The sequence below is a fragment of the Channa argus genome, chromosome 3, assembly GCF_033026475.1.
Source record: "Channa argus isolate prfri chromosome 3, Channa argus male v1.0, whole genome shotgun sequence".
NCBI lineage: Eukaryota > Metazoa > Chordata > Actinopteri > Anabantiformes > Channidae > Channa > Channa argus.
Window position 1 is genome coordinate 14,491,107 of NC_090199.1, and position 17,659 is coordinate 14,508,765.

Genomic DNA, 17,659 nt, shown 5'->3' on the forward strand with positions numbered 1-17,659 from the left:
GGAAGAAAGTAAACACGGAGGAGAAGCATTTATCTCAACAGAAGTAGAAGTAGATATTTGCTCTTTTTTCTGGCAGAAGGCACTTTGGACAAAGTGAATGAATTGTGTTGAGAATGCACCTTGTCCTGCTCGCTCAGTCTGATCTCTTCCAGGGGAGTGTGGATTAAAACAGGTCAGGGTGTGGAGGTCACCCAAGGAACCTGGGGTCAAAAGTCAGAGGCAAGAGCATTCCAGCTGACTGCTACCCACACACACACACACACACACACACAATGAAATGACAAAGGACTGCTCCATTTTTACCAAAAACCTAGTTTTGATGCTGTGATATTTTATAAAACCCAAAACAAAGCCAAAAAAGGAAATATTACAGATTGTGCAGAATGATGAGGATCTACTGTGGCAATAAAGTGTGTTTTTATCAGAAACGTCTGTCCAGACTACTTGTGTGAGGACTGAATCAACATTAAATCAGAATAAAGTGTTTTATGTGCTCTGACTTTAAATCAAATGGTGTTTGTTCAGTAGTCTGTGGTGGGTTTGTTATTTGTTGTGTGCACATGGGGGTTTGAGCAACCACATTAGTGATTTATGTTTCCATGATTGTTTTAATGTATTAAAATATAATATATGTGTGTATAGAATACGTCAGAGCATTTAAAGACTTTAAATATGTACTTAAAACAATATCAAAACAGTGTATACACAGTATTGTATTGTTCAATACATTTTATAACACAAACATCATTAAATGTGGAACTAGGCATGTTTAAAGGGTCCACAGTAGATCATCATAATGACTTTAAATGACTGTGTGGCATCAAAATATCATGAATGAGTGAATCATGAATCACAATAAAGCTATCTCAACTGCAGTGTTTTTCTTTTCTTTTTTTCCAGAACTCCTCTACTCTACTGCGCTATGAGAAAGAAAAATTTGGTGAGTCTTTGCTTTTCACATTTTATGTGGTCAGTTTACATGCATCTAATCAGACATAATTTGTAAGTCCTGACATATAAAGTCATACGTTTGCATTTCTCGTAAAAGTATTTCCTTCAGTTTGTTTTTGTGCTGGTCAGGTACTGGTGGTCTAGTGCCATGTCTTCTGCAGTACAATTTCTGATTTATAGCCTTGTCTAGTGTTCACAACATGTGGAAAGACAGGAAGGAGGGTGGGGATGGCTGAGAGGAGGAGGAGCCAGGGTCTGTTTCTGAGATACTGGATGGAAACCTAGATAAGATGTAGACTCATCTACAAAACCATTATGCTTGTCGCTTTTCCAAGATAAGAGCCAGACTAAATGTCGAGTGTGATGCATGTATTTATTTACCATTTCCCCTCATCTTGCAGTGACCTTCATGCATTATTTCAGTGGTCAGAATAATATTTTCAGGTTTGACTACAACTAAAAGTAACTGGCCAAATCCACACAATGTGTAAATCTACACTAAATACACACCCTTACACACAAGCATTTCACTGGCCTTTTTACTTAGGCCTATAGGCTTACAATTATCAATCCACATGGCGTGTTCCTCGTGATGATTAGCCTACTCTGTATTAAAATGCCATTATTGTGCACGCTTTATTATGACTGGATCTTGAGAGCAAACTCGATCTGTAGTGACTGCTCTCTCCACTCTGGCTCTGACCTCTCTGTCAGTAGTCTGTCAGGGTTATCAGGAAACTATGGATTGAAAGACCTACTTTCAGACAGCCAGCAGTGTTCATTAAACACCCCCCCATGTCTTTAGTCGGCTGGTAAACAATCCCAGAGGGGTGGTTCAACATGGAGACGAAGCTTTCGTATTGCCCCCGTTGTCTCAAACCCTGCTGGGAGTCCTCACTCACTTTCCCTGTGTCTCTCCCACTAATTACTGCCACTTGCTGAAAACCTTTCATGGAAAATGTGCAGAAGCTGTCACCAGATTTGTGCGTTTGTGTATGTGCATATGTGCTATTTCCTTTCCCAAAATGTTTACAAGGAGCATAAAGCTTGAAAATAAAATGTATATTAGCAGCTTCGCAAAGGTCAAACATTGTTTGTCATTTTTCCTCTTTTAAATCAATCTTACTTTCTGTAAACAAGTTATGTAACCTACATCTTTGGGTCTGTGTGATGAAACTCAGGTCTCTGGAGAGGGGGTATGATGGGAGTTGTAGGGAACTTGAACACAAAGCCCAGTGTTCATTGTGACACTTCAAAGCCCTTTCTGTCTCCAACATTTAAGTCCCTGGGAATGACAAATTTGTGACAGTGTTACATCACATACCATGCCCTAAAGGCTCCTACTGCTCTGCCATGAAAGAAAGCTCATTCATTGTTAATTTTACTATCTGTGTGTCAGCGGAAGCACACCAGTGATCAACACAAAGTCTTCACAGAGTCCTGTAATGGCACAGTTGATGGCCTCCCCGCAGTGTTAGATAGTGAGTGGTCAGTGTCACAGTTTTCCTGTGCACAAAGACAATGTGTCATGATGCAGAGTTACAACTGACCTGTTGTTTAAATGTGTTTTTTGGGGGTTTTTTTTGTGGGGCTCATGAGATCCCTATGTTTCACGAAGCTTCACAGACCTTCACTTGGCCGTCCTTATCATTGGTTAGGAAGGGTCTAGGACATGATGCATTTGATAAGAGATCTTGTGGCAAATGGCATGTGAAAAAACTAGTCTATCTTTCATACTGTTTCTTCACTTATTACCACTACTTCTGTAGATTAGTAATTACATCTATTAATAATCACTTCTAAAGAAGAATTGTATTGCTATTACTTACAGGATATTTCTTTTTAATGACAATGCAATTGGTCTCTGTCCTGCAATGTCAACATGCCAGGAAAATCAAGCTGTTGTTTCCTAGTGAGGTGTTCTACTTGCATTACTCATCCATTACTCTTAGTAAAACACTGGTATGGGGGTGAGTTTGCTTTATTTGATCTATTTTTAACTTTTTTATACTCTTTGTCTTGTATGTTATTTATATGGCCTCTTTCTCTCTTATGTGTCTGTCACCTTGTTTTTTTTTTTTTGTTTTGCTGATCTAAATATAAGCTGGTGGGAATATAAAAACTGAACACAATGATGGCTATCCAACTTTCAAGGTTAAAGCCTGCCCTTTTACCTGAACTCATACCCTAATAATCTAAAGCACTTGCCTCCATTGTAGCGAGAGAAAAGGAAAACTGAGGAAAGAGGAAGTGTTTTAGTGGGGCCCCGAATGGGAGGGGTTCTATAACATCATGGAGCCGAATGCTCTTGTCTCATCATTTCTGTCTGTCTGGCTCTCTTTTTAATGTCTCTTCCGTTGTTTCCGTTCTAGTTACATTCTTCCCTTCTTGGAATTCCAGTGACAAATTCATGTTACTGGTATTAAAAGATTATTTTAAATGCCTCTGTTTTTTAATTCATCATTTGCCAGACCTGAGCATTGACTTCTGGGTATTCCAGTATTAATCATCATCATCATTGTTGCTCACTGAAATGCCAGCTGCATTTGTCTGACTGTTTTGCATCTCTTTTGAATTCACATGAACAAATGTTGGCTTAAACCACTGAAAGAAGCAATTCACCATTTTCCAATATTTTGGCAGTTTTGATTGCAGCCTAAAAAATTGATGAGAGAACCAGATTACGAGGGGTCTGCCAAGCTTAGTTTAGAATAAAGTCTACAAACAGGGAGCTTTGTACCTTGTTGTACCACTTTCTCCTAATTATTTACTACGTATCATGTTATATATTGTTAAATAAATACATTGTAATTTCTATTGTAGCATTTTCCCTGCGCTTTATGTTATTATGCTAAACTCTGCTAGCCAGCCCTCCTGGCTTATTCTAAAAAAAAAATTAAATCACTACATATCAAAATACTTTTTTAAACATGATATCTTTTGGCATTTTGCTATTATTCTATAGTATTTAATGAAGATGTAGACAGGAAACATGAGGAAATAAGGAAGAGGTATGAAGTGCAACAAAGTCCCAGGCCAGAATCAAACAATAGACGATGCAGTTACTTGTTCTTTAACCCTTCAGCTCACACGACACAGCTATGGTACATCCCCATTCCAGAAAAGCTAGTAAAATCAGCTACCGTTCCCACTGAACAACTTGTTTTCCTCATCTGTAACCTGTGCTGCTTTCTTCTGGATTATACCCTGTAGCTACATGCCCTCCGAGGACATTGCTCTCATCTGAGGAGGTGCTTTGACAGATGTAATGAAGCTTCCTTAGCCTGGAGCCAAGTCAGTAATAGGTCATGACTGATGTTTGTTTTTCTGTTACTTGTTCCTGCTCTTTGATGGAGTCTGCCTTATCCCACTTTTTAGCCATGCCTCCACAGTGCAGGAGTCACTGTGTTAGTGCAAGGTCACATTCCCGGCCTTCCCATCAGTCTATGGCAGCCTCCCTGCCAAACAGCTCCTCCTCTCTCCTTGTATTTGACAAACTCTTTCTCCCTCTCTTCCACTGTAGAGACTAGTGCTGTAATGTAACAAACTGCAGTTTGTTCCATTTAAATTTCACACATCAACTTCAGCAAGAATTAATTTTATAGATGCAATCTTAACTCTTTCCACTGTAAAGAAATTATATAATTGTATATTAAAATAATTATATAAAATAGATCATTTATGAATACAGTTGACACTGTATTTTTTTGTTAAGAGCTAAGGTGTATTTAGACTTTACCTTGATTCTGAATGACACCGGGTCCTCAAAAATATATTGTCTGAGACTGGGATGGTGTTATTTGCAGGAAAACAACATCTATTAACCTACTTTTTTGGTTAATAGTTTTGTATTTTTCTGATTCCCATGTCTCGAATCTCTCAAAGGAAATCAGGAAACCACTGCATGGAGGGGGGTTTTATAACAGGAAGTCAGCTTGCAGAATTCCCACAGTTACAACAACAAAAGTCTTACAAAAGAAAGACACTTTACGAAAGGTTGCGTCTTTACTCATTTGGGTTTTGTTTCATTACTCACTGGATGGGGGGAAACTGGCTGTCTGTAATTATTTAATGACAGGAGTGTACTTTAAACAATAATATACTGTACATGTAATAGTGTGTGTGTGTGTGTGTGTGTGTGTATGTAGATATAGATATAGATACAACTATAGATATATACCCCTGTAGATATATAACATTTTTTTTTATCAGTAGTTGATGCCACTGACTTTGGTACATTAGGCCGTGGGTTTAATTCCCAGTTAGGGTGTGGTCAGTATCCAGTGTGGGCCCTTAGGCAAGGCCCTTAATGCTAATGAGAGTTAGAAAAACAGTCACACCGGCTCGGACGTTACCAAGGTCAACAAGGTCTGCGCCAGGGCAACCTGATGAGAAGTGGGCTACTGGAAGGGCTGCTGGAACAAGAACACGACATTCATGGACAAAAGATGGGAATAGGGAGTTATTGGAAGGCCACTATACAAGTAACCCTAGCAAGAGGGGTTACATGCAGAGGATGTGGGACCTATGGATACTTCGAAACCCAACATCTAGACTATCACTGAAAAAACTAGTAGCTCAGTGTTCTAATATCCACAAGAAATACCCTCTCTCACAAGTAGACATTGACGAAGTACAACACAAATGCTACGGCAAGCGGGAGCCAGAACAACAGGTCAGAGGAAAAATTTCATCATCATCCACTCAATCAGAGATTGGGTTCCAAGCCTGAATAACAACAGATGAAACACTTAATGCAAGAGCAGCTGACTGGAGATTGAAGGTCAGAACTAAGATGAACACCTACAACCTCCATGGCTGGTTTCCAAGAATAAGTGAAGTACCTTCTGAAAGTCTACTAGAGGATGTAAGCGCAGCAGTTTGAACTATCCCAACTATAACCATCACCAAGACCAACAAGCTGATATATGCCACGGCAACTGTGATCCTTGAGATGTTTGGCTATAAGATCAACATAAGCCGTAAGGTGCAGTATCATCCATGGAAACGTGGGTTGGAGGCTAGGATCAAGTCAACATGGAGAGATATTAGCCAACTATGGGAATTGCCTGAGAACTCCTGAGAAGTCAGCTAAATGGGAAGAACAAAGTCAATGCGATTAACACATAAGCCCTCCTGGTCATCAGGTACGCCGCTGGCATAATAAGCTGGCCAAAAGAGGAGATAGAGGCCACTGATATCAACACAAGGAAGCTCCTTACAATCCTTGGAGGATTTCACTGCAAATCCAGCATCCTGAGACTGTACACTAAGCTGAAGGAAGGAGGAAGGAAGGAGCCGCTATCCAGGATGAAAAAAACAAAGATCCTTGAATACATCAGGAAGATGGCCCAACTTTTTTGAGATGTGTTGCTTCCATCAAATTTCATGAAATGTCTCAGTTTCAACATCTGATATGTTGTTTATGTTCTATTGTGAATAAAACATGGGTTGATGAGATTTGCAAGTCATAGCATTCAGCTTTTATTTACGTTTTACACATCCTCCCAAGTTTTTTGGAATTGGGGGTTGTAATAGAGAATGTGATTTGTTTTTACTTTTTGCTGTTTTGTTACAATTACTGTTACTACTTCAAATAATCTTAAAACAAGAGTTTATTTCAAATAAAATCTATAAAACGTTCCTACATTTTATGTATTACTTTTGTATTTACAGTATTAAGAAAGGAAAGGTCAGTTGACAGTTGTCAGTGACAAACACAGTATGGTTAACAAAAATGACACATTTAGATCAGAGATTGTGGTTTAAAGAAGGCATGCTTTACTTGTCCATCCCATTCAGCACACAGACCTTGTGCTTTTTGAAATAGTGATCAACTTTGTCACAAGGGTATTAGTATGCTGTATTTGTACCAAGTAACTTAAAAAAAAAATGAATTCACTAATTGAGGTTAGTTACTGCCCCAAACCTATGCTTCATGTGAAATGACCCAATGACACTGACCTTGCATAACCAGGGGACTGTAAATCTCTCATTGCTAATGGTGAGAAGCCCACTCTGTGTCCCCAGGATAATGAATGAGTCCTTGCTCAGCAGGCTCTGTCACTCCCTGGCTGGTTTGTTCTGGTCATGTGGACGTCAGGGAGAGAGAGCGTGGAGGAGACAGAGATGAAGATTCAGTATTTGGATATATTAAATACGGGATCCGGTTTATTGTGTTTTAATTTTTAAAGGTGTTTGGTGGCCTGATACATTGTTGTAGGCATAATTATTATCCCTCCGATTAAGTGGTGCAGAAACACACACACAAGATTTGATGGTATCATATAGTCAGAATGGAGTTATATGAAAGTGGGGCAGATGACACGGATGAGAGAGTGTATGTATGAGCACAGTAAGACCTCAAGCAAATGGTCACATCAAAGGGTCTAACACAATTACACTCACGCTCGGGCACACCCACACATACATCCTTCAACGTACCGACACATTTTTGGCTGTGCTGTAAAGAATAGTGTATAGCCCATTGTTTTTCACAGTTGTTTGAAAGCAGACCCTCATATACTGTTTATATACTCTGTTTGAAGTCCTCCCAGAAACACCCCAGCAGTAATTTTTCACCTTCCCCGTCTCCATTTCTGGGTCAGTATGTTGGCAGATTACCCACTTCTGCCTCTGTTCTGTGTATATACACACAACTGGCAAGCTGTACTCTTGTTTGAGTGGGTATTTTGCAAGGCTTTCCTTCCTGAGGTATGAGGACTCCATTGTTTTCCCCTGTCCAGCCCGTCTCCTCCTCCCTTTAGGGCATTTTCTCTCATATCCAGGTTACAGTGTGTATATGCACTCTTACCACAGGTTTACCAGACACACACAGAGGGAAAGTACTCTGATATGCTGTTTTGATACAAATGACCCAGATTTGCACGTCTCTGAGAATGCACACTCTCACACGACTGCACGCGACTGCATGAAAGTGTTTTGAGAATTTTTAACCAGACATCGTGTGAGTGAAACAGGTGTGTGAGGGGAGAATAGTAAAATGTGTGACTTTTATAGGATGTTTGTTTTTCTGTATCTCATCCAAATCCTCATTTACAGCACTTTTAAAGACGTCATTCTACAATTGCAGAAGCACTGACAGGAGGGTCATGAAAAAGCAGACACGGGAATCCAGCCTTATCAAGCTCAGCAAACCTCTGAAGACCATAAAGTCAATTGTCCGCGATGAGCACAATGCTATCAGCAGACTGCAACAAGCCTATACCGGATGCATTACCTTCACTTGCTGGAGCAATCAGCACAATTGCCTGTTTTTCCTAAGTATGAGCTTAGTGTGGATTGTAAAGCGATGGCGGTCCTACTCACATACGCAAGTAAAGAGACTTAGTTGAGTTACTTGAAATACAAGTACATTATAAACATGCATTAGCAGGCCATTACTCATCCATCCTTCATAGGGCAGCATTATTTTTGTGTTGTCTTTCTGATATTCACCACTATGTGTATTTAGGAATCAACTTCAGTGGGAAATATCTGGCTTTTTTGCAGCTCAGTGCTTCTCTATGGTTACCTGCTAGTTACTGTCATTTGAAGCTGGGAAGGTAGCTGGCTTAGTCTTGCCTTTTGTCACTTTCTAGCCCTGCTGCTGCTGCCACCTGCTCTCTCCCTCACAAACAGGAATGAAAACACACACACACACACACACACACACACACACACACACACACACAAACTCCCAGCTGTGTTCATTCTGCCTAATTGCCAGTCCCCTCTGCAAACTAACTTGTTTTTTTCTTTGGCTTTGCTCTGCCAGTTTTTAAGATCAAAGCCAGGATACATGTTTTGCTGGGAAGTCAAGTTGTGTCTAGCATTGTCATCTCTGTGTTCACTCATGTTTGTGCTAGCTCAGCGTGTTCTTGACCAGCTTCTTCCTTCTTTCATTGGGAGGGTTCATCTTTTCTGGTCATGGCTTTGCACATAGTTGCAGATCTTCATTCCATGAAGCTTCACCCATTGTCCTTGTCTCCACTCTTTTCACCACTCCTGGGATCCCCTGACTATGCCAGCAATGCTGCCAGTTGTCTGCATGATTTTCTGGGTACTTTTCCCCTTTGTACTGATTAACTTTAGTTTTGCTGGACCGTTGAACTGCCTCGGTTCGCAGTACCTTTTGTTTGTTTCTTGTGTTGCATTGTTTGGATTCATTGTACATCTCAGAGCACTCCCTCTCTCAGAGTAAGTCAAGAGTTTAAGCACCAATATTCCTTCCTTTAGTTTCTCAGTGAATCAGGTTACCTAGATTTTGTTGCTGGATCCCCTTCTTTCCATGTCTGACTCTGAAGTCATCTAAGCCAATATATATTGCCAATATATATTGGCTTAGATGATAAATAGTATCAGGAGGTTTTTTCATATTAACTTTGCTGAGCTATTATTTTTTTACTGTCATTGTTTTCTGCTCTACCATGTTAAAATTACTAATTTACTAATTACTAAGTTACTAATATTCATCTTGCCAACATATTACCAGTTAAAGTTACTTTTAATGGTGCTGCTACCATACCTGTTAATCCACCTGGTTTGTCTAGTTACCTGTTCAGAAACATATCTGTAATGATTATCCTGCAGTGGACTGTCTGTACTCACCTGTGCTATATTTTAATAAATCTAAAAAGTTTATGATTGGAACTGTTATGTGGTCCTGTATTTGGGTCCAGTCCCATGTTTGTGACAGGTACCATATAATGGGTTTATCGGAGCATTTATCTGGAAACAAGTAAGCATAAAGTTTTGAGCAAACAGAAAAGTTGTGGTGCATAAAATCAGAAACGATGAACTGGAAGCCTCTAAAACTTCCCCAGAGATTTGTTCTTGCTTAATAGAAGCTAAATCAGCATTATACGATCAACTCAGCGGCAGCTGGAGAAATGGATTCCGTTGGGCTGCTTTTGTTCATGTCCATGGCTTAAATTATGTTACAAAACGAATACCATATGTACTCATTGGCTGTAGGAAAATAAATAGGTGTCTGAGGTGTATAAGGAATGAAGGAAGAGGTAAAAGTAAATTACACTTTTTATTATTAACAAGAACCATTTATCCTTCTGCAGCTTAAGTCAAACCTATCTTGGACTCCTACATCATCACACGTCCTGTCTTTTTGTTTTGAGTCTGTGACGTCTTTAGGTGTCAGTGAACAAGGACAGGTGGGACTTCATAACAAACAGGCTGACTGGGCAGAGGGTTATATAACTGGCATTGATGCTCTCTGTGTCTAGATGGGGTAGGGCTGGTGTAAACAGAGTGGGTGAGAGGAGGAAGGTGACAGAGAAGAGGCAAAAAAAGATGAGATAACTCAGGATGAGAGAGAGGCTTTTTGTGACTGAGCCACTCACGTATTCACAGAGCGTTATAGCTTGTGTCAGAAAGCACTTGCTCACACTTGCAAGTACACACGCATGCACACACACACATGCACACCCTCAAACTCACTCTCTAGCAGAATAGAATATGAGCATTGCAGCACTGGCTGGATGTGTCCCAGCAGTTACCGCACTGATCCTCGCTGCAGCAGATGGGAGTGTACAGCCCAGACGGAGCAGAAGAGGGTAAGAAAGAGAGAGAGACAGGAACCACACCAAACCTAGATAGATGCAGGAACTAGTCAGATTAAGATGGATTGCTTGAACATACATATTGTCAAGGATAAAAATAAAAGGAGCAGTGGAAAGAGGCTGAATTGACAAGGCACAAAAGCACAATTGTTGACTTTATCAAGAACAGGAACAGGTGTGGGGACAAGGAAGGATTCTGACGTAGCTAAATTTGCGTGGATGCTAATCGGCATGTCTCGTTCTATGAGGCTGCTGCTGCTGCAGAGGTCTTTCAGTGACCACATCAGGTCCTCCACATCCAAAGCCATAGATATGCTCAGCAAGAATGCTCGAGAGAATCGATTGGCAGGTAAGTGACAAATGCAGTAACTGATGCAGCTTATGTGTTGTTTGCCTCTATTTTGCATGTGCCTGTGTGTATAAGTGCATGTTTTGTTCCACGGCATACAGATGTAATTCACTCCAAGCATGTTGGGTGTCAGAATTAAGATGTGCAGCAGGATGGGAAAAATGCACTGTCACTGTCTGAGAGAGAAGATAAGAAACACTACCGGGCTTCTGCAAAGTGAAGTGCATTTCTGACAAACAGATCGATACACAGCATTTACACGGCATGTATGTTTGAGAATGCTGCAACTCAGTGAAAAAGGCATTGCAAAGCTCAGCTGTGTCCTGGCCCCGATGATCGTTGTCAGGTGTGTGCCATCGTGAGATTTTGTTTTTGTGATTTATGTGACATCGGCTTTGTTTTTGTAGAATAAGAACACACTTGGATGCATTTCTCTATGTGAGATTGGAAGTGTTACCCATCTTGCTTTTACATCACTCACTTGAGTACTGGCTTTGGCCCACGTATATCTAATGAGGTTCTCAAACAGCTCTTCTCTAAATAATACAGACAGACCTCTATCTGCTGGTATGAGCAGCAATAAAAATGTATTAACAGACCTGCTTTTGAAGGACGCTGGCCACAGCTGTCTGATATAAACTGCAGGTTCAGGCCAAATCAAAGAGGGATGTATTGATCCTTGAGCGGTTTTGATTGATATGCCTTTGGCTGCATAGTGTTTGAAATCTTACCACTGAATCAAGGGGTCAGTGCCCTGTGGCCTAACCTCTCCATTGAAGTAGAGAAGACCGGTTGATAAATATCCACTGACAAAAATTGTCCAGGATGTTTCAGGCTGTTGCCACATAGCCCACATGAAAGAGAGAAGAGTGGAGGAGTGGACCAAAGAATTATAACAGGATCTATTTTCAGCTCCCCTAGCTTGCCACTTTGTCTTTGTCTTTTTTCAAGATGTAGGCAGATCCCTGCGTTGTTTTTAGCAGACATTACAAGTGTAACTAAGACACAGTGACTGTGTGAATGTATGCATGCGTGTTCCCAACCACAGAGTTCAAGAACACATTGTACTGTACTGAGTAAGCTGTAATTCATAGTCAGCATGTTTGGGACCATGTAAGCTTGGCATGCATTTAACCTCTAGTGAAACAACAATAAAACACTTCAATGTGGAAATTGCCTTAAATTATAAATCATTGATTAAAATGTAATCTGTATTTTATATATTATGCCTTATATTTATATATAACATATCATGCTATACAATGACACTGAAAAATGTTATATATATGTATATAAATTATTTGAGTTTAAATGGACTTAAAGTGCCTTGGAAAAATCAGCTAAGATGCTATAATGTGATATTTATTTACTACAATACGTAACAATTACATGATTTTGGGTATATGACCTTTTATGTCACATGTTCATTAGATAATAACACTTGCTGCATGCTCTCAAGGACTGCATGCCAGTTCTGTGCAGCATCACATATCCTGAAACCCAATAACCTTGTTGACATTTCCCACCCTTGTTATCCCTGTGTTCGCATCACATATTTAAGCTTGTTTATAGCTGAAGAGGATAAACATGACAGAGAACTTTGGGCTTATTCACTGACCGAAACAAACTTTCACATCAATATTTGTACTTTGTGTACAGGCAAAATCATCAAAAAGGTCAAAAAGCTATGACATTTAAACAGGATGCTAACAGAAACTGTACTTGACAATTTCCATGATCCATCTTATGATGGTAGATTTAATGCTTCTCAACCTAGGAAAAAGATGTAATGTGTAATTTAATAATATGATCTATTGATTTGAAAGGAGATGTATGTTTAATATCCCTACTTTGACTATGCAAAGACTGAATAAAGGAACATATCCTGGAATGAGTGGCATGCCTTCTGCTTTGTTTTAAAGTGTTTAAACGTGTAGAGAGGTCAGAGGGCATCTGGAATCAGGCAGATAGTACAGGAAAAAGAGTGAAGACAGAATCTGTCTACAAAGAATTTCTGTTAGTCCATTCATTAAGGGCCATTTTCATTTAGTCCGCTCATTAAAGACTCAAATCAGGTCCTAAGGTGTACTGTCAAACATGTTTGAGAACACAGTTGTTTTGAGCCGACCGTGCATGTTAGTTGTGTAGAGGTTAGTGCAGTAGCTTTTGTTGTCATCCAGATAGCAACGATTTTATGAAGAGGGGTTAATTCAGTGGACAAAATACACAGTAATACAGTGTATTGCAAAATGTCTTTCATAACAATCACTCAACCCTAAAAGTCTTAAGTAAACTGGAGCTCTTCAGGGAATTACCAATGGTTTCCATAGGATAAGATGTGTCATGTCCTTGCATGTTTTGGATAACTGAACACTGTAAAACAGTATGACTAATTGTATTTTCTGCCTGTTTGTTTTGTTTTTGTTCATGTTAAATTTAGTTTTTTGCCTGATTTATATATGTGGACCACTATTGTAGAATTGGGCTATGATGTAAGCACAGATTGCATAAAGGTAAAGGTTAATTCTGCTCTCCTTTTAGACCATCCACTTCGCAATGCTACCAGCTACAGATTAATACTATTCTGTAACCACCAGAATTACCCGACCTAATAGCCCTATTAGATTGGTTAATTTCATCTTGGCTTAAAACATTTCAGCTAATTCCTAAATATTGCATAATGCTGTCTAAACACTGGTTCAGGTTTTAAAGCAGCTAAACCGATCCGGCATAATAATATGACCACCTAAGCAATTTATGCAATCCAATACAGTGGCTCTGCCATGCATTCTACTTTTACAAGATTATATTTTCTCAGTTTTTAGGTTGAAACTGTCAGAAAGGTGATAAATCTACTATGTTTTCATCATTGAGGTCCAAGTGGGTAGTGGAGTCATACTGGAGTCCATTATAAGATGAGGTGGTCCTAATGTTTGGTTTCCACCCCTCCCCGCACTTTTTTTTTTTTTTTTTTTTTTTTAAATGCTAAGCAAAACATTTTTTGGATTTGTTTATTTGTTAATTGTATGCAAGTGAAATAGGTTAAAATCAACTTTCATAAAAGGCGACTGTGACTTTATAGATGCCTCCGTGTGTGCATTAACTAACTAAAGCTAAAAACAGTTCAGCCTATTTGTGTTTGTGCCAAGTCTTATTAGAGCTACAATTTAATGCCAAAACAAATGCCAAAAATTCCTCGGCACTTCCAAATCTGCCTTACCACACCCGCGGCTAAGCCACTCAGCCAATCTTGGTGGGAACAGGTCAGTTCTTTTAAAACCAAATATTTTCCACACTAGCACAGGCAAACAACAACCTGCCTTGTACTGTAACAGATACACTGGCAGTGCAGTACAGCATGTCAGTATGTATCCATTTGGACTAAAGTATTTTGGAACAAAATTTGCTTATCCATAAAGTCTTGTGTATTTCCAGTGAGGTGTTTGAATGGTTTGCATAGAATGGTTTGGTCATAGTGATGGCTTCAGCATTTTCAGAAAAACTGTACTACATCTGGGGAAAGAGATGGAGGTCATAAAATGTTCTGTTCTTTTGCATAAGTATATTTGAGTAAAATAAATACAAATATCTGTGTTTGGGTATACAAAAAACATATTTGTATAAGTTTGGTGCTAGCGTTTGAGTGTTAGCATGTATTTGTAACACCACTTGAGTATGAATGTGGTATTGTTAAGTGGTAACCAGGCTTTTGTTTGGAACTTAAGGGTGGGCCAGTGGGAGGTCCATAGACTTTTTCCGGTCTACTCAGGCTCTGCCTACTGTTAAACTACACATGTGTCCTGGACCTATTGTGGCCCTACAGAACACTGCAGGGACCCAGCAGGGCCATTTTACGCCTCATGAATGCCCAAAAGGGAAGTCAGAAAGGACACACCAGTGTGACATCAGCAGACATCTCTTTGAATGTAAACGCATCAGGCTACCATGTAACAAATTAGCTCCAACAAGATACTTTCACACCAGTAATAGAACCTAGAAATAGTTCATCAGTCATTGTCCTGTAGATAAACATGCAAATGAAATATGGATGTGTCTTTTGCTGAATTAGCTCAGGATATTTTCAAGACAAAGAGCATGTTAAATGGGGATCAATAGGAATGAATACAGGACTTTGCTCATTTTGTGTCACCTCCCTCTTAAAGTACCTGGCTGCTTGGTTGTTGTCCTGTTATGCTACGCTGTTTGTTGGAAACAGCATGGTCTTTATCGTGTTGGCAACCATTGATGTACCTGTGTTTTTTGTACAAACATGTTTCATTCCAGTAAAGTTCTTTTTTCCCAAAACACATCAGCTTGGATGTTTTATCTTGTGGTACTTCTGGTGTTTCTTAAGATGCTCGTTCTCAAAACCAGCTTGTGATGTTATTTTCAAGCACCAGTTCGCTTCTTGGCACATCACATTTCTGTGTGCCTTCACATTTAGGTCGAACTACTCAATTTGTGTCTAAAAATAGCACCTCTTTATTATTTTATCAAGGCAGATGAACTGCTACTACTTTCGAATCGACATTTCATCCTATTCAGTTGATACAAATAGGCCAAGAACAATGTTTCCGGGTTATCTCCTTGTTTTTCAGTCCAGTGTGTCTCAGGGGTAGAGCATGCCACACTTGAACTACTGTAAGAGTCATAAACTCACAGCATTTGTTTATATGGGTGTGTTAGTGTGTGAGTAATTCAGAACCTGCCTAAAAGCATGAACAGACTTTGTGCATTAGCTTGTGAGTGTTTGCACTGTAACATTAAAGTCAAGCTTGATCAGACATGACTATGGGACATGTGCCGGGGGACATACTGTATTTCTCTGTCTCATGTTCGATGTTTCCTGTATCTGTTTGGTTTACATTTATTTTTACCCAGTGCTTGAAATAAAGAAAACATGTTTTTCTTTTCGTATTCATTTCAGTGGGGGAGATATTGACAGTATCAGCCATAGACCATATATTAAATATTTCTACAAAAATTCACAATGTGGAATTGTGGTATTGAAGTGTGGAGGATCATTCTTGATTCTGGGCATGTCAATATCCCTAAATCAACGTCACTTACCAGTGCAACACAGTCTTACCAAATTAAGTTGGATCTCTTGACATGCAAGCTCAGTAGCAGTGATGATTTCATCCATAGCCCTTTTTCTTGTCTCAATTTTTTTTATTCCAGCCTCAAGGGTGAGCAGTTTTGAAACAGTGCCTATTGTGATGTCATGCTCAGAAGTGAAATCAAACATGCCAGGAACAGCCTTTTCCTGTCTATGCTGAGTGCAAATGTAACTTATATACATACTTACTGAGGAGTAAAGCACAATGTTAGAATTTAGCTTCAAATGCCAACTAATATTTTAAAATTGCCCTGAGGTATGAATGTGATTTGTTGTCTGTCTGTGTATGTTCCTCTGTGTTGGCCCTGAGACCAACCCTGGCAACGTGTCGAGGGTGTACCCTGCCTCTTGCCCTATGACACACACTCTTATACACACACACAACCCTAAACAGGATAAGTAGTTACAGATTTATGGATGAATAGATGGATGCTGTTTAAGGGAATTTGCATTATTCATTAGGTAGTATTCTAATTGGTTGTGGGCGAACAAGGAAGGTGAATCTGATATAGGTACAGTAGGCTGCTGGGGGAGGTTATAAAAATATGTCAAAAGAGCCATAATACTTCCCTACTTTGGGAAGAGGCATTTGTATGAAAATTATTATGATGAAAATTTGCTGTTGGGTGTCTTTTTAAAAGAACCTACCTGAACAACAGATGGCTTTTTATTTTACATTAACCATAACATATAGCAAACCAATAAATGACAGTAAAAGCATATTTATGTAGAATACATGTCATTGTTTGTCCAGGTTATTCTGATCAATTATCCTGCTGTTAAATAGGTAAATGGTTAAATGGTAGGCGTTTATTATGACATGTTGGTGTGTGAGGGTGAAGTTATGATTGACTTAGAGTCCTTCAATGCTTTTTCTGTTCAGTGATTTAGAGCCCCCTTGTTCTTGCCCATGTGCACTCACAAGGCTGCTTGTTTCGAAGGCTGTGGAATGTTTTGCTAAACCCAGTGACTCCAGCAAGCTCACGCCAAACTTGTTTACTTTCTCCTTTAGCTTTTTTTTTAAACAGAAGAACTCTTTCAGTGCATCTTTTCACTCCCTCATTCTAGGAGTCCTCTCTGTTTTATTGATCCAGCCATGACTGATTTGTTCTGTCCTTAGTGAAATTTGAAGCTATGAATACACATACAGGAAGCCGAAAGGGAGCTTACAACATAAAGGCCACGTTGACTGTCTCTACGATTCGTAATATTTTGTTGTGGTTGGTACCACCAGCGATAGAGAGCAAACATTGTAGTACACTGCCAAACTCAAACTCTGTGTTAATGTGAAGATTCTTAATCAGCCTTTTGTCCGATTTCTGATTCTCTTCCCCCTCTTCACTTAAGTGTAGCATCTAGCACTTTTTAGCTGGAGCAGAAGTAGCCCACTTGATGTTGCTCTTGACTTCTCATTGTCCCATTTGCTGCCCATGCTTCACTCTTGTAGTTGGAAGGTTATGTGGTTGTGTAGCACAGAACTAGAGTCAACACTCTTCCCTCACAGACTGAAACATCTACATATAACTGAGGTGGAACAATGAGCTTGCTATGTCAAGTGTCCATTGACATTGTGTGGTGATGGAGAGAGATGCAGAGCCAGCACTAACAGAACTCTCAAGTCTGGCAAAGCTTGGGATAAACACTTGTACACATTGTGGAATT

General features: G+C 39.6%; 1 protein-coding gene across 5 annotated transcripts in view; it reads left to right on the forward strand.

The window, feature by feature from the left end:
* The window catches only part of dlc1 (DLC1 Rho GTPase activating protein), a 73,078-nt gene that overhangs the window by 18,617 nt on the left and 36,802 nt on the right, over positions 1–17,659 (forward strand). For 4 of the 5 annotated variants that reach the window (XM_067496886.1, XM_067496888.1, XM_067496887.1 and 1 more), the window contains one exon: positions 901–940. In XM_067496886.1, coding sequence (XP_067352987.1) covers positions 901–940 — 40 coding nt within the window. Of the gene's footprint in view, positions 1–900; positions 941–10,421; positions 10,879–17,659 lie in introns of those variants that run through there. The other variant, XM_067496890.1, reaches the window with a different exon arrangement.